General features: G+C 41.4%; 1 protein-coding gene across 1 annotated transcript in view; it reads right to left on the bottom strand.

The window, feature by feature from the left end:
- The window catches only part of TICRR (TOPBP1 interacting checkpoint and replication regulator), a 56,534-nt gene extending 30,652 nt beyond the window's left edge, over positions 1–25,882 (bottom strand). Inside the window, exons 1-13 of the mRNA XM_047794919.1 lie at positions 25,117–25,882; positions 18,372–18,651; positions 16,910–17,148; positions 15,368–15,602; positions 14,310–14,439; positions 10,320–10,459; positions 8,518–8,736; positions 4,943–5,094; positions 3,200–3,297; positions 2,152–2,245; positions 1,978–2,057; positions 1,586–1,822; positions 483–576 (exon numbers count right to left, since the gene is read on the bottom strand). Coding sequence (XP_047650875.1) covers positions 483–576; positions 1,586–1,822; positions 1,978–2,057; positions 2,152–2,245; positions 3,200–3,297; positions 4,943–5,094; positions 8,518–8,736; positions 10,320–10,459; positions 14,310–14,439; positions 15,368–15,602; positions 16,910–17,148; positions 18,372–18,651; positions 25,117–25,779 — 2,661 coding nt within the window. The 5' untranslated portion in view covers positions 25,780–25,882. The remainder of the gene's footprint in view (positions 1–482; positions 577–1,585; positions 1,823–1,977; positions 2,058–2,151; positions 2,246–3,199; positions 3,298–4,942; positions 5,095–8,517; positions 8,737–10,319; positions 10,460–14,309; positions 14,440–15,367; positions 15,603–16,909; positions 17,149–18,371; positions 18,652–25,116) is intronic.
- Between the last annotated feature and the right edge of the window lie 210 nt (positions 25,883–26,092).

Raw genomic sequence — 26,092 nt, 5'->3', positions numbered from 1 at the left:
TAAAATATTACCTCTGTCACACTTTGGGTTAAATGATTATTCTTTAACAAATTTATGTTTCTTTACTTCTTATAGTTGTAGACACCTTCATAAAAATATTTAATTTCTGGGATTTCCCATTGTGGCACAGTGGAAACTAATCTGACTAGTATCCATGATGATTTGGGTTCAATCCCTGGCCTTGACCAGTGGGTCAGGGATTCAGTGATACCGTGTGCTGTGGTATAGGTCGCAGACGTGGCTCAGATCTAATGGTGTTGTGCCTGTGGCATAGGCCAGCAGCTAGAGCTCCAACTAGATCCCTAGCCTGGGAACTTTCACACACCTTGGGTGCAGCCCTAAATAAAAACAACACAATTTCTGTATGCTTCAACATTCATTTCTTAAACGTGAAGACGCTTTCTTCCATTCTTATTTATTGTATCAATTCATGCCTGAAGAACTCCAGTGGTACCATTTCTTACCTCCTGGAAATGACTTACGTTTTTTGTAGCTCTCTTGGACACTTTGGGAATTTCAATTTGTCGAAGATTTTGTGAAACTTCTGCAATGCTTTTATGTCTTATTGCATTTTTCCTTTCGAAACCAGAAAAGAAATAGTCGATATATACTTAATAGAGGTTATAACTAGTCAGATTAGAATGGAACTAGGAGCTCCTGTTGTGGCTCAGTGGTAATGAACCCAACTGGTATCCCTGAGGATGCCGGTTCAGATCTCTTGCCCCACTCGGTGGGTTAAGGATCCGGCATTATCATGAGCTGCAGTGTAGGTCACAGATGCAGCTCGGACCTGGTATTGTTGTGGCAGGGGTGCAGGCTGGGAGTGCAGCTCTTGATTTGACCCCTGGCCTGGGAACCTCCACATGCTGCAGGTGCAACCCTAAAAAGCAAAAAGCAAAAAAAAAAGGAATCAGAGTTTAAAAGAAACACTTAAAATAAAAGTTATCTTGAGGTTAGCCTGAACTTACAACAAAACAAGTCAACCCCGGAATCTCTAAAAGTAACTACTATTAATTTAACGAGTTCTGGACAATGAAAAGCATCATGGAAAATATAAAAAAATCAGGAGTTCCTGCCATTGGCATAGTGGGTTAAGAATCTGAGTACAGCACCTTGGGTGGCTGCAGAGGCATGGGTTTGATCCCTGACCCAGTGCAGTGGGTTAACAGGATCCAGTATTGCCACAGCTGCAGTAGGTTGCAGCTGGGACTCTGAATAAATTCCTGGCCTGGGAACTTCCATGTTACTGGTGTGGCTATAAGATTTAAAAAAAAAAGAAAAGAAAAGAAACGTAAAAAACCCTTCAGCCTATCTCATGGAAAGCTCCTAGTTCCGGAGACCCCACGTGGGCAATTAAAGGGGCTTCGGACTACATAATACATACTATATGTTCCCCGGATAATATAGAGGGTATCAGGTGATCCTTGTAAGGGACTCCAATAATTGGGTTCTGTGATTCAGACATAAGGGCAACTATTCATTCAATAAATTACAAAGACAACCGACAACTGAATTAAAGCTTAAATGTGCCCTACCCCAGAACCATAACAATGCAAGTAATTCCTTTACTTCTTTAAGAGCCTACCTTCTCTTCTTAGCTGATCTGGTACGAAGCTCTTCCAGTTGGTCTGATTCAGTGCCACCTGACACTGATCTATGAGCACTTGACATAAGAGGCACAGAAAGGGGTGATTTGCTCTCCTGAGTCATGGAGTCATCACTGAAAAAATCTGTAGGAAGGACACCAGCCAGCTTCTGAGGAATCACAAATCCCAGGCTGTTGTAAAGCTTTCCAAGTGTCTCTGGGATTGAGTCACTATACCTGTGGAAGAGACTGGTCAAGTGTGGAAGACTCACCTTTCCACTCTCTCCACACCTCCCTCCCTCAGCGGGAAAAACAGTCTTCACAATTCTAATACCCCACAGAGTTCTTGGTAAATACAATTTTAAATTTAAATTAGTAGTCATCAAACTTACAATCCCAAAATTTCTTCCAAAAACTTTGCTAGGTATGCTGAATCTTCAGTTAAATACATCATGCGCAGCAAATCTGTCATCTGAAGGAGATTGTAGAAAATTACCACATGGCCTCTGCAGGGAAGCTGAAAGCATCTATAGCAAATCCCCAGTGGCGCTAAGCAGCATACTTGCCTCCTCCACTACCTGCTCCATGTCATCTATACTTTCATGTATTGAAGGGCACTGCAGACACAGCTCCAAACGAAGAAATACCTGAAGCTGGCATCTTGAGAGAAAAAAATACCTGGTGAAGTTACTTTGAGTGTCACTTAACTAAAATCAAAGTTCCTTCCTCATCCATAGATCAGTTTATATAAGAAACAACAACTGGGAGTTCCCATTGTGACTCAGTGGGTTATGAACCTGACTAGTATCCCCAAGGATGTGGGTTCGATCCCTGGCCTTGCTCAGTGGGTTAAGGATCTGGTGTTGCTATGAGCTGTGGTGTAGTTCTCAGATGTGGCTCAGATTCCACATTGCTGTGGCTGTGGTGAAGGCCAGCAGCTGCAGCTCTAATTTAATCCCCTAGCCTGGGAACTTCCATATACTGTGGGTGCGACCCTTAAAAAAAAAAGAAAGAAAAAGAACAACCAAAAAGAAGAGTCATTGCTTTATAAATAATGATAAGGTTATTAGGTAAATGCATGCTAGAGCACCATAAAGAATCGGCTATGAAAGCTTCTCTGAGTAACTGGCAATAAACTTAAACTAATACATCATAACCAGCCACAAAAAAGGATGAAATAATGCCATTTGCAGCAACATGGATGGACCTGGAGATTACCATACTAAGTGAAGAAAGTTAGAAAGAAAAAGACGAATGTCATATCACTTGTATGTGGAATTTAAAATATGATACAAACGAACTACTTTAACAAAACAGAAACAGACTCACAGACATTAAAAATACAAACAGACAAAAAAACAAATTTAGGGTTACCAAAGGAAAGGGAGCGAGGGAGGGATAAATTACCAGTTTGGGATTAGCAAATACAAACTACCATATATAAAATAAACAACAAGGTCCTGCTGCACAGCACAGGGAACTATATTCAATGTCCTGTAAAAATCCATGATGAAAAATAATTTAAAATTTTTTTAAAAAAATTAAAGTGATGCGAGCAAATCTTGGGAGCTTTGTTTTAAAGTTCTTTTTTTAAAATAAAAGATAAGTACTTACTCTCTGACTTTGTCCTCTTTATCCAGTTTTCCTACATTCTGTCGAAGACTTTTGCTAGTTTTTAAGAGGTTGTTTCTAACTTGATATAGGCAATTCATCTGAAAATACAAAATTATCACATAGGAGAATATTAATACTTATTATTTCCTTTCTTTTTTTTCTTTTAAGGGCCACACCTATGGCATATGGAAGTTCCCAGGCTAGGGGGTCAAATCGAAGCTGCAGCTGCAGGCCTTTGCCAAAGCTACAGCAATGCCAGATCCAACCCCACATCCTCATGGATACTAGTTGGATCCTTAACCCACTGAGCCACAACCAGAGCTCCCTAATTATCATTATTTCTCATTTCTTTACAGCTGACTAATCCCCTAAGAAAGAAAGTATATGGGGAGTTCCTGTCTTGGCTCAGTGGTTAACAAATCTGACTAGGAACCATGAGGTTGTGGGTTCGATCCCTGACCTCGCTCAGTGGGTTAAGGATCTGGTGTTGCCATAAGCTATGGTGTAGGTCGCAGCCACAGCTCAGATCTGGCGTTGCTGTGGCTCTGGTGTAGGCTGGTGGCTACATCTCTGATTAGACCCCTAGCCTGGGAATGTCCATATGCCTCAGAGCTGCCCTAGAAAAGACAGAAAGACCAAAAAAAAAAAAAAGAAAGAAAGAAAGAAAAAGAAAGGAAGTATATCTCCTTTCTTTCATTTGGCTGAAAATTTGTGAAATATTTTTTGTTTTTGTTCTTTTAGGGCTGCCCCCACGGCATATGGAAGCTACCAGACCAGGAGTCAAATAGGAGTTGCAGCTGCTGGCCTACACCACAGCCGCAGCAACAGGGGATTCAAGCCATGTCTGCAACCTACACCACAGCTCACTGCAACACTGGATCCCTGACCCACTGAGCGAGGCCAGGTATTAAACCTGAATCCTCATAGATACTAGTTGGATTCATTTCTGCTGCGCCACAACAGAAACTCCCATATTTTTCTTTTATACTTTTAGAAAGAACATGTAGAAAAGTATTTGAGAGCAAGTGGGCATAGATACAGCAATCCTGCAGATTTGAACTTTCATAAAAGGAAGATTTGGTAAAGTATTGATTGAGAAGTCTAAGCAAAATACATCAACATTTTAAAATGTTCCAGATGACTCTAAAGTGTAGCCACGGTTAAGAACCAGTGGCTTAAGTCATGCAACTAACATGTAGGAGTTCCTGTTGTGGTGCAGAGGTTAATGAATCTGACTAGGAACCATGAGGTAGCGGGTTCGATCCCTGGCCTTGCTCAGTGGGTTGGGGATCCGGCATTGCCATGAGCTGTGGTGTAGGCCGCAGACACGGCTTGGATCCCGCATTGCTGTGGCTTTGGCATAGGCCAGTGGCTATGGCTCCAAATCAACCCCTAGCCTGGGAACCTCCATATGCCAAGGGAGCGGCCCTAGAAAAGGCAAAAAAAACAAAAAACAAACAAACAAACAAACAAAAAAAACAACAAAAAACTAACATGCAGCTCAGAGGAAAACAGAGCTTTCATTTGAAGAAAAGTACATGTAATTACCCACACCTAGTCTGTTTCCTTGATTTCTGCCATAATTACCATGTCTACCTTCCAAGACCTAAAACTGTGTCTACCCTCTCACGCATCTTATCATTTTTGAAATATGCCAAGCATAATATACATTGCCAAGACACATGAGCCAGACCCACCAACAAGCAACCAACCACTGCATTTACAATACCCAGACTCGCTTACGTCCAATTCCTTGGGGCCTCTGGACTTTAGGAATGCTTTAATGTTTGAGATCATGTTCCAAGCACATGAATGCAACGTGATTTCTCCTGTGGCCATAGTCTTCTGGTAATTTTCATGTATGTAAGATAGTAGCTCCTCCTCAGTTTTAAAACCTGTGGGAAAAAAGTCAACTTGATCATCAGACCCAGCAAAAGTCATTGTATTGTTTAAGCCAGTGTTATCAATTGGGAAGTTTTGCTGCCCAGGGGACATCTGGCTATATCTGGATGGCTGTGACTGGTGGGGAGGCAGAGGGTGCTACTGGAATCTAATGAGTGGAGGCCAGGGATGCTTCTAAACATCCTATAGTTTATAGAATTAATCTGGTCCAAAATGTTAAAAATACCAAGCCTGAAAATTTTCAGAAATAGTGATTAATTTTAAGGGTTTTCAAATCAAGTGTACATGTTATAAATTTAAGGGTAACCAGTAAAGGGAAACACACCATACGACCTTCAAACCTAGTGGAAAGGAAAACGATGCATAAAAAACACTTGATTAGGAGTTCTCCTGTGGTGCAGTAGGTTAAGGATCTGGTGTTGTCACTGCAGTGGCTTAGGTTGCTGCTGTGGCAGGGGTTCATTCCCTGCCCTGGGAACTTCCATATGCCACAGGCATGGCAAAAAACAAAAAACAAAAAACACTCTTGATTAATGACATAGCCTGCTAGAAAGGAAAAAAAAATAGAAAGTACAAAATAAGCCACTTAAATACACCCTAGCTTATCAGTAATCCTAATTTTAAATATTTATTTTACAAATACACTTGCTGGTTAAAAGGTAGAAATTATTAGAATTTTTTAAAGAATTATGCTGTTTAGGAGTTCCTGTCGTGGCGCAGTGGTTAATGAATCCGACTAGGAACCATGAGGTTTCGGGTTCGATCCCCGACCTTGCTCAGTGGGTTGGGGATCCAGTGTTGCTGTGGCTCTGGCGTAGACCAGTGGCTACAGCTCCAATTAGACACCTGGCCTGGGAACCTCCATGTGCCGCGGGAGCAGCCTAAGAAGAGGCAAAAAGACCAAAAAAAAAGAATTATGCTGTTTATAAAAGATATACCCAGGAGTTCCCAATGTGGCTCGGTAGTAACGAACCTGACTAGTACCATGAGGATGCAGGTTCCCTGGCCTCGCTTAGTGGATTAAGAATCCAGCATCGCCCTGACCTGTGGTATAGGTTGCAGACACAGCTTGAATTCGACCCCTAGGCCTGGGAACTTTCACATGCCGCAGGTTCTGCCCTTAAAAAAAAAAAAAGAAAAAAGATATACCCGAAACACATGACAAAGAAATAAAGGAGTAGGTAAAAATACTGAGGCAAGCACTGACCAAAAGATAGGTAGTATAGCTACATTATTAATACACTTCATGGCATAAAGTTATTAGAAATAAATAAAGGGAGTAATTACAAAAGACATAGTCACATGGAAGATATAATGATTTTGTATGGACCTAAAAAGAAAGCCTCAAAATGTATGATGCAAAAAATGCAGAACTGCAAGGAAACTTGGACAAATCTACATGGTGAAAGACTGTAACATGATGATCTCAGTTATAGTTAAAAGAGGTAGAAAAAAATTAATGAGAAGGTTGAATATCCAAATATTAATAACATGGATATGTATAGAATCAAATACCCTAAAATGAGAGAATATATACTATTTTCAAATACACATAGAATATTAACAAAACTTGACATTATTAGACCACTAAGTTTCATCAAGTATTAAAGATTCAGTATCATAAAACACACTGTATGCACACAGTCTTAAAACATCAAAAGCTAATTACAAAAATAAAACACTTCCTTATATTATTGATGTCAGAATATTCAGAACTAAGTCTCAGTGAACACAGAACATAGAGCAAACACATAATGCAGTTAAATTTATAACAAAGGAAAATTTATAGACAAATTATCTTTTTAAAGAAAAATTGGAGTTCCTCTTGTGGCACAGCAGAAATGAATCTGACTAGGAACCATGAGGTTGCGGGTTCAATCCCTTGTCTTGCTCAGTGGGTTAAGGATCTGGCGTTGCCGTGAGCTATGGTGTAGGCTGGTAGCTACAGCTCCAACTAGACCCCTAGCCTGGGAACCTCCATATGCTGAGAGTGCAGCCCTAGAAATAACAAAAAAAAGAGAGAGAGAGAGAGAGAAATTCAAAATATTATTAAGAGGTAAGGCCAAGTTCATTTTTTCCATAATGATATCCAGTTGTTCTAGCACCATTTGTTGAAAAAACTATCCTTGTTCTATTGAACTGTTTGGGCACTGTTTCCAAACATCAATTTATTGCTGTTGTGCAAGTCTATTTCTGGCAAAGTTCTAGTCCAGAAACTCTGTTACCACCACACTGCCTTGCACTGCTGTTCATTCTGCTCTCCCTTGAATGAATCATCCCCTTTCCTGAATACCTTACTAGCTCAGAGACAGTCTGTTCAAACCGATTCTCATCTATGATTTGGCATTCCACAAGAGGTACATGTTTAAAGATGCAGAAAACTTTCATTCCAGAATTTTCAAAAGAACTCAAAGGTGTTATCAGGCAGTCTGCCCAAAGTTCACAAGTTATTATCACAGTCACCACAGGACGAGAACTGTCAGTGTGACCAAAGAGAGTACCATGAGGAAACATACTATAATTCAATCCATTTTTAAAGTGGGGGAGGAAAACAAAAGGTATTGGACTAAATTCTTTTGCCCAACTTTGAAAGACCTCAGTAATCTAACCCTAGATTATTCATGAATCTTTCTCCCCTCTCTCCTTACTCACAAATGTATAAATCTTCTTTAACCACTTGTGCTATGGCCAAGCCACAGCTCTTTTTTGTGATTTTGCTTATGCTAATCATTCATCTAGCACACACTTTTTGACATCTATACTGCTCGAAATCTAACCTGGCCTCCAGCGGCTCCTTAGAAGCCTTCTTAGCCTGTTCTTGCCCAAGACTAACTTTCCTTTTCTCAATTCCTAGTATGTCTTTACTTCCAAAATGACTAAGTATTTTCTGTTGTAGACTCTTGGCTCTCTTATAGATTTATCAGTTCACTGTGTGTATGTATGTATTTATGTGTGTGTGTATATATATATATGTTCATTATTATTCTTTGTAGCTGGATCAGATATCTTTTTTTTTTTTTAGTGCTGCACCCACAGCACATGGAGGTTCCTAGGCTAGGGGTCAAATCAAAGCCATAGCCGCTGGCCTACAGCACGGGATCTGAGCTGCATCTGTAACCTAAACCACAGCTCATGGCAACACCAGATCCTTAACCCCCCGAGCGCGAGGCCAAGGATCACACATGCATCCTCATGGATGCTAGCCAGGTTCATTAACCACTGAGCCACAATGGGAACTCCTGGATCAGAATTCTAAGGAGAGTAAATTAAATTATTTACTTACTCCCCATAACACACCTGTGGACATGTAGCAGATACTCAACAAATGTTCAGTAAGTGAGGGCTGTCATTAAAATTTTAAAATATGAAAGTAAACGTGAATTTAGATAACGGAGTGCAATGGAATTGAGGAATACCTTTAGGTTTAGAACTTCTTAGTGTTCTTCCTCTGTTTTCCAATTTATCTGTTGTTCTTCCACTGGCTATCTTTTGGATCCCCTTCTCCCCAGCTGTGTCCGGACTGCCATCTGGATGTAATTTCTGAGCCTTTACATTCAGTCTTGCAACGTTCAGCATCTTTAAGGAGCGGCACATGGTATTCATCTTCTGTCTCACTGGAGTACGAGGGACACCTCCTACCAAAACGACAACATGGGGAAAAATAAATAAATAAATTTTACTTCTGTGGAATCAAGAACTACTTTTTTTTTCTTTTTTTTAATGGCCGCACCTGCAGCATATGGAAGTTCCCAGGCTAGGAGTTGAATTGGAGCTTCAGCTACTGGCCTACACCACAGCCACAGTAACACAGAATCCAAGCCACATTTGCAACCTACACCCCAGCTCACCACAACACTGGATCCTTAACTCACTGAGGGAGGCCAGGGATCGAACCCACATCCTCATGGATACTAGTTGGGTTTGTAATCTGCCAAGCCACAATAGGAACTCCAAAAGAGCTCTTCTTTTGACTTAAGTTTAGCAACTAAATATCTCAATGTGATTAGATGATTTTTACATCTAATGACAAACAGACTGGTACTGGTGTTACCAATTAGTTACAGAGTTGTGATGAATCTCTTTCGAAAGGCAAGTTATCAGTCTACATCTAGAGCTACCTTTCCCCACCCTTTGATACAGTAACTTGTTCCTGGAAACTAATACTAAGGAAATCACTCAAAGACTAAGTTATACACATGATGTATATTATAATATTATTTATAATGGCAAAAACTGAAAATAATCTATATGTTCAACAACATAAGAAATTTGCAGAGTTCCCGTTGTGGCTTAGCGGGTTAAGAACACAACTAGTATCCATGAGGATGCGAGTTCAATCCCTGGCCACATTCAGTGGGTTAAGGATCTGGCATTGACGTGAGCTGTGGTATAGGTCAGACTTGGCTCAGATTCCACGTTGCTGTGGCTGTGGCATACGCCGATGGGCATAGGCCGGTGGCTGTGGCTCTGCTTCAACCCCTAACCTGGGAATTTCTGTATGCCACAAGTGTGGCCCTAACAAAAAGGAAAAAATGAAAAAGAAAAGAAAGAAATCTGAAAATTTTGTTAAGCAATGAGATAGAATCATAACCAAAAATATCAAGGTAGCAGATAAACAAAATGGCATACAAAATTATTTAAATTTCTGTTATAACTAAAAATGGAAATAGTTTATTCATTTAGAAGACAGGATTGTGAGTGATTTTAAATCACTATTGAACTAGTGTAATTATCTTTTTTATATTTTTTAAAATATTTTTCTTTTCCTTTTTTGGAATCTCTATGGTATATGGAATTCTTGAGCCAAGGATCAGATCCAAGCCACAGTTTCTTTTTTTTCTTTTTTGCTTTTTAGGGCCTCACCCACAGCAAATGGAAGTTCCAAACTAGGGGTCGAATTGAAGCTACAGCAAGTGCAGGATCTGAGCCATGCCTGCAACCTACATCACAGCTCACGGCAACGCTGGATCCTTAACCCACTGATCAAGGCCAGCATTGAACCTGTGTCCTCATGGATCCTAGTCAGGTTCATTAACAACTGAGCCACAAAGGGAACTCCCCCCCACCTTTTTTTTTTTTTTGTAATTATTTTCAAATTTGAAATATAAGAACTTGACCTTCTTTACTCAGTTACCACTTCTACTTCATTTTAGGGAATATCAATCTTAAAACATACAGTGCCAAAAAAGACTAAGAAACAGCCTTTCTATGTGCTTACTTTTCTTTCTGCTGTCTTCCTGATTGTATCCAGTGGATTCCTCACGAGACTTTCCCTGGTAGAACTCAGAGAGGCAACGTGTCAATTCACTTTCAGTTTTGGAAGACTCTTCCTTATTAGACGAGGCAGCCTGTAGTAACCTGTGAATCAGTCAAGATGTCTAGTATAAAGAAGAAATTCAGATTTGCCAAAATGAAAACAAACAAAACAACAAAACTCATTATCCTTTTAAAAGCTAATAAAAGGATGTCCCCAGAAGATGCCTTCAAAGTACTTTTTCTCAGGCGGGAATATGTCTCTCTTCTCATTTATGATTTATACAAATTCAGTGGCAAATTCTACCCGTTCTCAAAACCATTAATGTATTAATACACACAGTACTGACTTTTATTAATAAGAGTCTTCATGTCCTAGAGTACATGTTTAATTATGGCAGCTAGTTTACTCCTGGGCTTTCACCGTAGGTTTTTACCCTATATCCAGACATTAAAGCAGAAGATGATGTGAAGCACCTGAATGACTTCTGAATAATGATTTCATACTCTATCAACTAATTTGGGATTGATGAAAAGGGAAGAAGTAGGGCAGGGGAGATGATTAGTCATTAAATGCTTTTCCTCCTAGAGCTACATATCAGTCACTGAGGAAGTAACTAAAATAGCACAACTTTCAAAATGTATTATTGCTATTTCATTATCTTCCATTATTTGATAGCATCTGACTTAGGAGAAAGTTATGGTCCTATTAGTTGAATCCATTCATACAACCAGCAGGTCTGAAGCACACTAATTCTCCCTAAGGGTGCCACTATTTCCTTTAACAGTAAGGACAGTTTGTTTTTCCCTATTAATTTGCCAAATCAGCATCAGATTTTTTTTTTAATGAAATGAAGCATCATAAACACAGAGAAAGCTTTACCCAATCTCCTCCTATCCCTTCCAGAAGTATTCCCAGATTTATTTACAGAGACATACATAGGTAACAAAACCAACATAAATTGCTATTTCATGTTATATAATTTTCGTAAAATTTACACCACCATACTTTAGTAATCTTGTTTGCACGCAGCACATTTTTCACATGCATATAAATAGCTCTAGTTTATTCCATTTTATTAATCTATGTATAATATTCTGTTGTATAGTTAATCCATCATTATATAGTTGTATCCATTATATTTAAACACTATATAAGCTTATCCATTTTTCCTGTTGAGGGTCTGCTAGTTCTTTTTACTTTTTACTATTATGGGAAATGAACATTCTAGTATAGCTCTCCTTGTGTTCATGCAAAAATTTCTTCAATGCAGACACCTGAAAGTAGAATTGCTAAGGGTCAAGTATGTGAGGTTTCTGCTTTACTAGGAATATTATCCTTAAAGACGGCTGTAGCAATTTATACTTCTATCATCTAAAGTGTTCTTGGGAGTTCCCGTCATGGCTCAGTGGTTAACAAACCCAACTAGCATCCATGAGGACACAGATTGAATCCCTGGCCTCACTCAGTGGGTTAAGGATCTGGCATTGCATGTGAGCTCTGGTGTAGGTCACAGACGTGGCTCAGATCCTGCGTTGCTGTGGCTGTGGTGTAGGCCAGCGGCCACAGCTCCAATTAGATCCCTAGCCTGGGAACCTCCATAAGCTGCTGATTCGGCCCTAAGAAGACAAAAAGACAAAAATAAAAGTAAAAAAAATAAGGTGTTCTCGTCTTCCCACATTCTATTGTTAGATTTACTAATTTCTGACAAACTAATAGGTACAAAAGAGAATCATGTAGGTTCTTCATTGTTGTGGTTTTTGTTTCTATTTGCCTCAGTCAAGTGTCTTTCTAAGTTACCACTCTGCTGGATCTCGTCATATGAATTGCTTGTTCACATTTTTCACATGATTTTCTATTGGACTACTTGTCTTTTTCTTTTTTAGGAGCTCTGTTCTAATTTGGATACTAGTCCTTGGCTGATTTTATGGATTTAAGCTACTCAAGTCTGTGACTAGTCTTGTTCATCACAGACATTTTAAAATTCATTATAAAATTCATTATAGTCATACATTTTCCTTCACAGTTTTTAATTTTTTAGGTCTCATTTGAGAAATTCATCCTTAGGCTAATCTCCTCCTGTGTTTCTCCTTCTTATACATTTTAAAGTTTTTACTTTTCACATTTGTTTTTTTAGTTTATTTGGAATTTATCATTATATATGCTGTGAAGTGGAAATCTAATTTGTCTTTTTTCTTCTGAATAGCCAATTGTCACACATTTATTGAAGAGTCTATTTTTCCTGCTTATTCTACTCCACTTGTCTATTTGTTGATCCTGCACTGAAACTACACTGCATTGTTTACTAGAGCTTTATGGTAAATGTTGCCATCTCATAGGGGAGGTGCACCTGGCTTTGTTCTTATCTTTTAAAGCTGTATCATGTCCATGAATCAGAAGCATTATTATTAGGATGTCCATCTTCCCAAATTGACCTGCAGACTTGATATACTCTCAATCAAAAATCCTAGCAGGTTGTATGTGTGATTCTAGTATTTACATGAAAATGCAAAGAATCTAAAATAGCTAAAGCAATTCTGGGGAAAAAAAAGTTAGGAGAACTACCTGATTTCACTACTCATGATAATGTAATATTAACATAATTTCTAGACTAGACTCTTCTAGAAATAGATCTGCACATTGATTTTGACAAAGGTGTCACAGTGATTCAATGAGAAAAAGTTTGTCTTAAATAGTGTTGGAACATCTGGGTATCTCTACGGAAAAAATAAACCTTAACATCACTTAATATTTTGAAATTGTCATGTTTCACATTTCCAATATTATTTATTTAATGCTGCCTCAAGATAATCTATAGCAAGACTGAGATATTTTTATATTTGGCTTCTCAAAGAATCTTTTCTTTCTATTGGTTTCTATTCATTTTTTTCTCATATTTTTATTACCTTCTTTTTAAAATTTTCAGATTTATTCTCATGTTATTTCTTCCATTGAACTCAGATAATTGGTTTTTAATTTTTCTTCTTTAAAAGATATTTTAAGTCTAAGTTTTCCTATAAGTAAAAATTTAGCTGCATTTTAAAGTTTGCTAGTTTTCATTTTTATTGAGATTTTAATATTAAATATTTTCCGACATCTATAACATAAAAGAGTATTTTATCTTTGTAATTAACTTTCCAATTTTTTTTTTCTGTCTTTTTAGGGCTGCACCATGGCATATGGAGGTTCCCAGGCTAGGGGTTAAATCGGAACTGCAGCTGCTGACCTACACCACAGTCACAGCAAAGCAGGATCCGAGCTGCATTTGTGACCTACACCACAACTAACGGGCAACACCAGATCCTTAACCCACTGAGTGAGGCCAGGGATCGAACCAGAGTCCTCATGGATACTAGTCAGCTTCATTACTGCTGACCCACGATGGGAACTCCCAAAATTTTTAATTCTGATAAAATACACAATATAAATTTGTCATCTTAATCACTTAGGTATATAGTTTGATGGTATTAAGCATATTCATAATATGCTACTATCATCTCCATCCATCTCTGTAATTCTTTTTTTTTGTCTTTTCTATGGCCACACCCACAGCATATGGAGATTCCCAGGCTAGAGGTTTAATTGGAGCTGTAGCTGCTGGCCTACGCCAGAACAACAGCAAAGTGGGATCCGAGCCACATCTGTGACCTACACCACAGCTCTCGGCAACGCTGGATCCTTAACCCACTGAGCAAGGCCAGGGATTGAACCCGCAACCTCATGGTCCCTAGTTGGATTTGTTAACCACTGAGCCATGATGGGAACTCCAAGAATTCTTTTCATCTTGTAAAACTGAAACTCTATATCCTTAAACAATATTTTCCATTTGTAATTAGTTTTTAATATTATTGGACAATAGTCAGAAAATGTGGTCTGCTAAAAACAATAACAAACCCACATGCAGATAACTGAGCTGATTTCAATAACCAATACCCAGAGAAATAAATGTTTTACCAAAATGATTCCATCAAATTTGAACTGGCACCGCTTAAGTTAGAGCAAGGAAACCACTTCTCCATAATAGCCGAACTCCAGGGAGTGGTGCGGCCAAGCTCCTGCTGGGCCCATTCTGGAACAGGTGGAGCTGCGGGAGGAAAGAAGCAGAGAAAAATCGAAGAGGAAAAGAGGCATTAGAACCATAGCCGAGAATTCCAAGTACTTGCCTCTCCCTTAGACTGACTGTGTTCCTCCAGAGGACAGACAAAGCGACATCACTAACAACTTTCCTTCAACTGCACCATCAAACCCATCAGGCCTACACTGTCTATGAAAAATGCTACTCCAGAAATGTGCAAACATGGGCTTCCTCAAAGTTCTGCAAACACGCTAGACACAAGCCCTGGCACCATCTGTTGCCTCTACAAGGTTCTCTATCACTTCCTTCAAAGTCTTTGCTCAGACATTACTTTTTCAACAAGGCCTGTTGAAACCTGCAACCCTCCCACTCCTTAACACTCCCCACTCCCTTTTCTCTGCTTTGTCATTACACACTTAACTCTCAAATATACTATATATAATTCCCTTAGTTTATGGTCTTGCCTCCCCTGACTAGAAAAAGTTCTTTGTTTTCATGAAGCTTGTCTATAGTATTCCCTAAAGTACTCCTAACACCTGGAACAGAGCCTGACACACAGTAGGCACTCAATAAATCTACTGAGTAAATGTGCATGGAAGAAATAAGGTTTGTATCATATCAGTATCCACGCAACAAAGTGGAAGGTAGACAGAATGCTAACAGTTTTACAAGCAATCTTTATCAAACACATTAAAAACCAGGCTTCCTCCTACACCTTTATTTCAAACTCGTTTCACAGAGACTTTGGCCTCCTCAGAAGTGTTTCAGGATTCCTATAAATAATGATTTCAACTGCCAGAAATATTATAGTCTACTTTTACCTGTTTTATAACAGATACTGGGTTCTACTAAAAGTATATTGAAAAAAGTATTATGATGCTAGAAAAGATGGTAAACCACCGACTAGAGTATGGTAGTTATTGGTTCAGAAGCTTACCAGAGGTAGCAGGATCTTCAAGTGAATGGTGAATCTGATTCAACACACCATCCATAACTTCGGAAAGAAGGGAAGCTGAATCCTGGGGGCTCTCTGCCAGCACTGTTTGGACAAAGTGTCTTTGAAATTCAGTCTCCTTGGCGTGGAACACAGTGAGAACTGTTGCACTGGCAGAGAAGGGGGAGATAACTCCAGTGATGGGAGGCCAGCCTTCGCCAGGGTCTACACTGGCAACCTACAAAGGAAGTTCTAATTAGTTGAGAATATTGGTGACATGTCTAAAAAAGCAAATAGTTTAGTAAAAGACTACATAGTTTCGTCCAATGATTAATATAAAAGAGAAAACTGGAAAAGATAGTCTTGATAGGTATTAGTGCTAGAAGTGAACTTAATGATCCTATAATCCTAATCCATCAATTTACAAATAAGAAAAGCCCTGAGGTTACCAGGAATATTTACTAAGCACTAATTATGTACTTATTACATAACTCAGTGAATCCTCATAACCACTTGAAGGAAAAACGGATTATTCCCATCTTACAGAGGAGGAACTGAGGTTGAGAAATAAGCAACCTGTTATTAAGAGACAGAAGTATATGAATCTGAAACCCATGCTTTCAACCAGGAAGCAGTTCCACCACTTAAGGGATTTATTCAGAGCACAGGGTGGGCAGCAGAGCTAAGACTTAATCCAGGTCACCTGATTCCCTGACCCCAGTGCTCTTTCTGTCGGAACACACAACTCTTAGAACATCTAGGGAGCTCCTGATGTGGCACAGCAGAAATGAATCCAACTAGTATCTATGAGGATTCGGGTTCGATCCCTGGCCTTGCTCAGTGGGTCAGGGATCTGGTGAGCCGTGGTATAGGTCCCAGACGTGGCTTTGGTGTAGACCGGCAGCTGTAGCTCCAATTGGACTGCTAGCCTGGAAACCTCCCTATGCTGCAGGTGTGGCTCTTAAAAAAAAAAAACACCAGATGACTACCCAGTTTTTTGGTGGAATGTTTCACAATGGAGTCTAGACGATAGAGACCTTCTGAGTTTACAAAGGCAAAAGATCAAGTGAGGAATGGAATTTACTGGTAGTTTAAAAATTACCATCACCTTTAAATCAAATCTAGGTATGTATTCCTTTTCAGAAGACATTTTTAATTTTGTATCACTATTGGACACTATTATATCTAATTTAGGGGTTTAAAAAATAAAATGTTTGTATGACGTAAAAGTGATAAATACATAATAGAATATTTAAAAATAATGAGAAACTACGCATCACTTCACTAATATAATCATTCCATTGGGCCCACTGCCTTTTTGCTTTGTAACTATAATTTAGCTTAACTAGATTCAAAGTACACGAATTTTATAAACTGTTTTCTTCACTAATGAGCATTGTTATGATGCCATAACATTTGCAAAAACATCATGTTTCACTGAGACTCTATTATATAGGGCAATCCTTGACATTTCATAAAAGTGCTTATTTCACTTTACTAGTGTGTTATTAGACCAGAATAACTTACCACATGGTGGATACCTACCAGATGTAACTCTTCAGCAGCCAGCCTGTTTACCAGCTGCTGAAATAACATCCTTTGAGTTGATCTGTTCCCCTCCAGACTTTGTAGCATCCAGCTATCAGTGCTTAAAGGACCACTTGTTGGGAGGGACCACTTGGTCACCGTGCCTTTTAGGAAAATTCGGACTGGTTTCTGAAAATGTCTCTGATACATGGCCAAGGGCTCTAGCGTTACTGTCCATGTTTCCTGAGTCTCTCTGCCTGTTAGAAATAAAGAATGTTGAAATTCCAGTATAAGAAATAGTTCCTAGGAGTTCCCGTCGTGGCTCAGTGGTTAACAAATCCAACTAGGAACCATGAGGTTTCAGGTTCGATCCCTGGCCTCGATCAGTGGGTTAAGGATCTGGTGTTGCTATGAGCTGTGGTGTAGGTTGCAGACGTGGCTCAGATCCTGTGTCACTGTGGCTCTGGCATAGGCTGGTGGCCACAGCTCCAATTAGACCCCTAGCCCGGGAACCTCCATATGCCGAGGGTACGGCCCTAGAAAAGACAAAAAAAAAAAAAAGAAAAAAAGAAAAAAGAAATAGTTCCTACAAAGAGATTTAATAGTAAGTATAAGAAAAAAATTAGATTGATAGTTGAGGTACTAATATTGTCACTTAGTTCACACTTCAACTCTCATTCTACTGCCAACAGGCTACCATAGTAAGTTCATTTAGTTCTATAGGAAAAGCTATATATGACTGGAGTTATAAGGGTAGGCCTTGATGTTAGAATTTCTCAGTTGTTGTGATTTAGAAATAATTATTCAAGCAACACACACGCACGCACACACACACAAAACCCACTGCTTCTTAATCCATAAAATACAGTGCATCTTATTTTTTGAGGTTAAATTCTAAAGACCATGTAAGACAAAACTGCATAAATAAAACTACTCTTACAGTTTCCTTAAACTGTCCATAATGTATAATACTTTTATGTTTGTAAAGTATTATCTGTGTGACTACATAGTGATTCAGAAATTAGATTCACCAGATAGCAAATCATATGATAAAGCAAATTTATGAAAATTCCAACATGCTGGCTCTTCCTGATAACAAGCACCATTTTCAGCTTCAACTGACTAATTTGTTATTTCTTCCCTGGGCCAATCATTGATTTACTACAGTCTCAACTTATCAATCTCTTCTATGAGGCAGTGAAACTTTACCACTGATTTGTTTGGGCACCTATACAATATTATCCTTCCCTGCAAAAAGATTAGGAAACTCTTTCAAATCATTCACTCCTTTTTACGTGGGCTTGCAATTGTATCAGACTTCAGTCCCTTCTGTGGTATCTTCAGTGTTTCTTATCTTTTAATTACAAGCATTAATGGAGTGCCTAAGCTGCTGGAGATTCTAAAGACAACCATGGGCCTACCTTGAAGAAATGAATGAAACTGAGACCAACGATGCCCCGGCCCCCTACCATTTGCTTACCTTCAACAGGGAGAAATAATGTTCCTTCCATCCGTGGAAATAAGGCTTCATACTCATGAGAGTTATAGAGCAAGCAGTTTAAAGTGGAATCAGTTGGTAGAGTTGAAATCCAGGAAGAGAGGCGAGGTTCCCTAAACAGCTTGCTTTCACTCCCCAGCGGCATTCCCCCAGTCTTAGTAAAATTCTGGCTGAAAATTTCAAATGGCAAGACCGTTCCTCCTACATGGTGGAGCAGTTCACATACTGTCCAATACCCAACATGGTCTGGGGATTCCCACAACTAAAATAAAAATTATAAAGAATCACAGGTTGTTATAAATTAGGCATTCCCAAAGCTGAGGGAAATCAGGAGAAAGTAAAGTTAATACCTACATCAAGGGATCAAAGTACACAATGTTTTTGTTGAACCAAATCAAATAATGGCCAGCATCCCATTACTTTAGAGCCTGTGAAGAGCTGCTATACAATTTAATGCCTTCAATAATGCATCTATTTAGTGAAAACAGCACTTCAATTCTATTTTCTGTCAAGGAACAGAAGTGATGCAAATCACTAGGGATAAATCATAAAATGTTAGAAGGAATACAAAACCACCACACATTAAAAATAATTGTGTCGGAGTTCCCGTCATGGTGCAGCGGAAACGAATCTGACTAGGAACCATGAAGTTTCGGGTTCAATCCCTGGCCTCACTCAGTGGGTGTAGGCTGGCAGCTACAGCTCTGATTCGACCTCTAGCCTGGGAACCTCCATATGCTGCTGGTATGGCCCTATAAGGACAAAAGACACAAAAAACAAATAAAAAATAAAAATAATTGTGTCCTCCACAACACAACACAGGCCAGGTGTCATGGGAGCGAGGCAGGAGCATCTCCCTTAGAGGGTGATCATCAATGACTCACCCACCCCACCCACACCCACAGGTCTGTGTGGAGACCTTCACTGTTTTCACTAAAGCCTGGACTCCTACCGTGTTACCTACAGAGTCTGTGCTCTGTCTCTAATCTTTCCTCCTTTGTTTTAAGAAGTATTCTTCTCAACCACAAACCTGTGCTTCTGCTGTAAAAATTCTCAAGAGCTTCCCACTGCTCTACAGCATGACCACAATAAAGCCCTTTACAACTCAGCCCTAAACAACCTTTCCCAACACAGCATCGTTCCCTCAGCCACCTCTACCTTCCAGGCGCACTGAACTGTTTGCTGTTTCTTGAACATGCACATTTCATAATGCTTCCCTGTTTTTGCAGGTTCTGTTTGCTGCATCTTCCCCTTCCATCTTCACCAACAGGATGCTTATACTTCATCATCTAGCTCAAACCTGCTGTCTCTGTAAAAGCCACTCCTCACTCCTTCACACACTGCTGACTCTTCATCCAACCTTCTTTCAACAAAATTTTATTGAGCAACTTTTATGTGCCATGGAGATAGGCTGGGACCTGATACCCTTTACGGCAGTGCTTGCACCTGGACAAGTGTTTCTTCAAGCAACAGAACACAAAGAAACTATAAGGGACTGAACATAACTGCACACAGTAGGGGCAATTATGAACAATAAGATACAAAAAGGCCACAAGCCAACTGCCACTTCTGAGGTGCTAAGAGCAAAGGCAGGGAATGGCACACAGCACCACCAAAGGATCAGATCACTGAAGCTACGCCTCCAGTCCAACCCACTAAACTGCTCCTACCCTTACCCCATTTAAGGAACCAGCCCACCCCATCTCAGGGAGTGAGGAAGGGCACCTGTTTCTTATTCTTGCTCCCTCAGCCCAGGTCCCAGTAAAGCCTTGCCTGAGTTTCTCATCTGCCCTCATCACTTTCTACTGATTCTAATCAGTAGAAAGGACCCAGGTCAGTAACACCATGAACTAGCAAGACAGTCTCTGTCTTCTATGATCTTAAAGGGTGGGGTGAATAAAACAGTAAGAACGTGAAATATTTAACTCAGAATCAAAACATACCGTGACAATATTCAGATACTATGGAAACACGAAAGAACACCTACCCTAGAATACATTTTCATGCTGGCTTGCCTACTCCACACGCGAGTTAACTATACACCATAAATTGCTATGCGAATGTGAAAAATCAGAACTAGGAGTTTCTGCTGTTGAGCAGTGGGTTAAGAATCTGACTAGTAGCCACAAGGATGCAGGTTTGATCCCTGGCCTCACTCAGATCCAGGGTTGCCGTGAGCTGTGATGTAGGTCGCAGACAGGGCTTGGATCTGGTGTTGCCGTGGCTGTGGTGTAGGCCGGCAGCTACAACTAGCCTGGGAACTTCCACACGCCACACATGCAGCCCTAAAAACAAAAAAGAAAAGAATCCCACTGCAGATGAAGTTCGATCTCCAGCCTGGAACAGTGGGTTAAAAGGATCTGGCATTGCCACAGCTGCAGCTCAGATTCAATCCCTGGCCCCGGAGCTTCCATATGCCGCAGGTGTGGCCATAAAATAAAAATTTTAAAAATATGTATCAGAACTAGAAGGATCTTCTAGGTCATCTCCAAACTTTCCATTATATTAAAGCTCAAAGAGGGCATAAGGGTGCCCAAGTTCATAGCAAGGCAATGCTAGTCCAGTCCAACAACTCAGGACTCTCTTGGATAGTGCTTTTAAAATGAAGATTGCGGCATTCCCATTGTGGCAGTGGTTAACCAACCTGGCTAGCATCCACGAGGACACAGGTTCTATCCCTGACCTTGCTCAGTGGGTTAAGGATCTCGTGCTGCCATGAGCTGTGGTAAGGTCACAGAGGTGGCTCAGATCTGGCGTTGCTGTGGCTGTGGTGTAGGCCAGCAGCTACAACTCTGATTTGAACCCTAGCCTGGGAACCAGTGCGGCCCTAAAAAACAACTAAATAAATAAAAAATAAAATGAGGATTGTGACATTGATGGACCTGGATGGACCCTTTGACAAATCAATTGAGTGGTTTAAGATCTGTGTTAAAGAAAAAAAATAGGAAAGAAAATATCTGAGCACAACAGAAAATATCACATGTAATGAAGACAAACAATGTACTGTAAAACTTGCTTCAGTTATGCCCTGTTTGCTTCAGTTTGGAAAATGCTGTGCTAGATTAATCAATTAGTATTTGACGTGACCATCCATGTGTCCACACCTGCACTCACTGCTATGGGGAGAATGATAAGCTACTTCAAGCATCAGAGATCCCAATAAAAATTTTCTGCCAAAGGGAAACAAAAAACTCACTGAAAGAAATTATTTCAGCCAGGGGAAAAAAAAAAAAATTGCTTAGCAAATGAAAAGTAAAACTTTAAGAGGAGCTGAAAAGGACATTAGTTTTGGTTAAAAATATATGCACACTGGAGTTTTCTTGTGATGCTGAAGGTAATGATACGGCATTGTCACTGCAGCAGCTCGGGTCACTGTGGAGGCATGGTTCCATCCCTGGCCCAGGGAACTTCCACATGTCTCAGGCATAGCCAAAAAATAAAAAATTTTTAAAAATATATGCACATGATTAAAAAAACCCACAACAAATATATTGGCTACATTTTTCATTTTTATGCATATTATGGGATAAGTGACAAGTCTTAGTAATAGTTTCAAATTTAGGGATTTATAAATGTCCACAAGACTACAAGATCCAGGACAGCAGAGGCCAGATCTGCCTGGTTCAAGGGTAGAGCACCCAGTACCCAGCATACCTCTAAGTTTATTCAACAACAGGTATGTGTTGAGAAATCAGAGGCATGAAATTTAAAAGGTGGAAGGGGTTCCCTATGCTCTTTCTATTCTTTATCTTTGCAAGAGTTCTGTGTGCTTGCCCCCCACCCCGTCTGTTTCTCCCAGTTCTATGTTCTAGACTAAGAGCTTCATTAGGCAGACCCTGAAATTTCTCTTTTCCTCTCTCTACCCTCATAGTGAGAGGTCCCCAAGGACAGAGCCAAGTCTTCCTTTCGCCTCCACAGCACGGCTAGGCAGAGGCTTTTGAACTGGAAAAGAAGGATATCCACCAAAAAAAAAAATTCCAAAAAAGCTTCAGATTGTCGGAGGGGTTTGTTGTTATGGGAAACAACAAAACAGATGTAAGATGCCTCAGAGGAGACCCATTTCCTCCGATGATGAAATGTGAGAACTAAAAGAAACTTTAAAAAGACTCTGTCAACTTACTTATTTTAATGCCATTCTGAAAAGAGAAAAACAATCTTCAAGCCCTATCTGCTAGGACTTATTTCTAGCACATATATATATATATATTTATTTATTTTTTATTTTTTTGCTTTTTAGGGCCACACCTGCAGCATATGGAAGTTCCCAGGCTAGGGTTCTCATCAGAGCTGCAGCTGCCAGCCTACACCACAGCCACAGCAACACCAGATCTGAGCATGTCTGCAACCTACACTACAGTTCACAGCAACACCAGATCCCTAAGCCACTAATCGAGGCCAAGGATCAAACCCGAGTTCTCATGGATAGATACTAGTCAGATTCGTTACCACTGAGCCACAATAGTAACACCTCTAGCCAGTATTTGATATGATACAATTCCAGAATAAATTCCCTGACATGATTTAATATCAGTTATCCTAAATTAAGCACTTAAATGTTGTGTATTGTGCCCAGCACTGGACTTGTTGCCTTAACAAAATTTTAGGATTCCATTTTCTCCATCAAAGTTTACCATCCCTTAAATACTTGTCTTTTCCTTTTCTTTGACAAGCCACTGCTGCCTAATTTTTCATTTGCTAGCCCTTCTTAGGCTTTTTATGTAAAATTTGGAAATTTTAACACACTATACCATCATTTGTTTTATGTACCTGCTTATTTGTAACTTGATAATTTAACCCACTCCTAGATGCAAGTGTATCTTTCACCTGCTTAAGCCACTCTCCCAACAATTACAATGAAATCCGAATTTATTACCTTGCCCTACAGAGAGGCCTCTGACTTCCTCTCCTATTGTGCTCGCCCCTGCTTACTAGGTTTCAGCATTCCGTTTTTTGTTTGTTTTGCTTTTCAGGGCTGCACCCTCGGCGTAGGGAGGTTCCCAGGCTAGGGGTCTAATTGGAGCTGTAGCTGCCGGTCTACACCACAGTCACAGCAACACCAGATCCAAGCTGCATCTGCAACCTACACCACAGCTTGCAGAAATGCCATATCCTTAACCCACTGAGAGAGGCTAGGGATCGAACCCGCCGCCTCATGGTTACTAGACGGATGTTTCCACTGCACCACAATGGGAACTCCAGCACTCTGTTTTGTTTCCGAAACAAACGGGGCTCATTTCCAGCTCAAATCTTTACACAAAAAAGAGGCTCTTCTTTTTGCCTCGAATGTTCTTTCCCAACCTTCCATGTTCCTCCTCCTTCACCATTCAATTCTCTGCTCCAAAAGGCCTTCCCAGACTACCACCCTAGGTACAACTGCTTTCCCTTCTAACTCCTCTGCCCCTCCCCAGGCTCCTTACCCAGCTTTATTTTCTTCAAAGCATTATTTGACATCCTATCCTCACCTGTTTAATATGTTAATCATACTATTTAACATATCTTCCCCCAGAAGGTAAACTCCACCTAGTTCACCACATCCTCAGCAGCTCAAACTACATAGGAGGTACTCAAAGCAGTGGCTCCTCAGGTGAATGTTGACAAAGGGAATCGACAGGAAGAAAATAGTGAAGGTAAAAATATATCCCAATCACAGCATTTAACTGGAGCAGGGGCTCCACTGCCTCTACAAAAACCCAAATTGGCCATATAGTAAGTGTGTAAGAATCTGTTCGTTTTGGTCAACAAATATTTACTCAACACCTATAACGACCAATACACATCTGCAGGAGATAGAGAGATGTGTGTGCCTGCCTCTGAGGTTATTCTTAGAGGAAATGGAAAACCAGAGATTGCACAATTGGAACATGTAACGGAGAAAGGGTAAGTGCCACAAAAGTGTATGGAAATTCAGAAGTTGAGACTCAGTAGCTGTCATGTGGGCAAGGCCTTAAGAATGAGTGTGGGAGAGTTCCCTTTGTGGCTCAGAGGGTTAAGAAACTGACTACTATCCATAAGGATGTCGGTTTGATTCCTGGCCTCACTCAGTGGATTAAGGATCCCGTGTTGCCATGGGCTGTGGTGTAGGTTGGAGATGCTGCTCAGATCCGGTGTAAGCCAGCAGCTGCAGCTCCCTAGGCTGGGAACTTCCACAGGCTCTAAGTTCGGCCCTAAAAATTTAAGAATGAGTGTGGGAGTTCCCGCTGTGGGGCCAGAGGATTGGTGGTGTCTTGGGGGCGCTGGGATGCAGGTTCGGTCTTTGGCCCGGCAACATGGATTAAGGATCCTGCATTTCCGCAGCTGCGGTTTAGGCTGGAATCTGATCCCTCACCTGGAAACTCCATAAGCCGCGAAGCGGCCAAAAAAAAAAAAAAAAAGACTGTGATTTAAACTGGCACGAAAGCTTGAGCGCTGGCATTTCAGGCGACTGATAAGACAAACAAGGTGTTCGAGACCTGCTGGCCAACTAGACCACGCTTCAGCAGGCTGGAATACACGTCGTGTGTAGGAGAAATTAAGCCTGGGAAGGCAGGCAGGGCCGAAATTGTGAAGGACCACAAACGCTTCAATCCAGTAGGTACAGAGGCCCTTCCCACCTCGCTGTGATGCCTGTCCCTGTTTGTCTGTGACCCCGGGACTTGCCTTCTGGAGGGACACCTGTGGGTCTCCTCCTGGGTCTACAGGCTGCCAAATTCGGGTTCCCCAGAACCAGCGTGTCACCCTTCCACCTTACCTTAGGCCACTCGGTGGTATCCACCCAGTACAAGGTGATTTTCCGGGCGATCATGACCTCCTGGACTCTCCTGGGCAGCAACTTATCCATCACCTGCTTCGGGGAGGGCGGCAGGCGCTGGGCCTGGGCCTCGCACCCGGCCACGAACTGCAGCAGCTCCCTCTGCGAGTGCGGACAGGGGCCCAGGAGGAAGACTGCGTTCACAAAGCTCCCGAGCGCCGACGCCGCCTCCTTAGTCTCGCCCTCCACGTCCAGCAGTCTTCGCCTGCTGCTGCGCAGGATCGGCTTCGTGGGCGACGTGATCTCGGGCCGGTCCCACTGATAGTCTAGCAGCGTCTCCATCAGGGCGCTGTGTGTGTGGGTGGCGCGCGGAGCGGGGCCCGGCAGGTGGGCGCCGCGGGCGCCATCCCCGAGCCTGGCCTCCAGCTCCTCCTCGAAGTCCTCCCACGAGCGGACGCCCAGCTCGCGGAAGTCCGACACGCGAGAAGGCCGGCTCCGCGCCCCCTGCGAATCAAAGAACCTGAAGGCCCAGCGGACCCTGGCCAGGCCGAACCGGCAACTCAGGTAGGTGAGGAGGCGCAGGGCGGCCCGCCGCACCGGGCTTTCCCCAGCGGCGCCGCCCGCGGTGTCCAGCAGCAGCATGACGTTGTGACAGCAGGCCATGTCGGCCGCGCGGCCGCCTCAGGCTTACCTCCGGGACTCTTGCTTCAGGGAACCAGCGCCATTCTCTGCTGCTCGCAGGTCCCCAGTCGAAAGGCTCCCGCGCTCTCCAAGGGCTGCTACCATTGGCGGAGCTACCTCCAAAGGTCAGCTTCTATTGGTCGCTCGCCTTACGTAAGTTACGAGGGCTACTTCCATCCTTGGCGCAGATTGGAGGAGCGTTGGAGAAGAACGCTGCTTAATTGGTGGAGGGTGAGACTGTGGGCGGGACGCTGTGTTCCGGGAGAAACGTAACGTTCATTGGCCTGGGCCTCCG

This window comes from Phacochoerus africanus, chromosome 9, assembly GCF_016906955.1.
Source record: "Phacochoerus africanus isolate WHEZ1 chromosome 9, ROS_Pafr_v1, whole genome shotgun sequence".
Classification (NCBI taxonomy): domain Eukaryota; kingdom Metazoa; phylum Chordata; class Mammalia; order Artiodactyla; family Suidae; genus Phacochoerus; species Phacochoerus africanus.
Note: the sequence above shows the minus strand (reverse complement) of the source record. Positions and strands in the feature narration are given on the sequence as shown.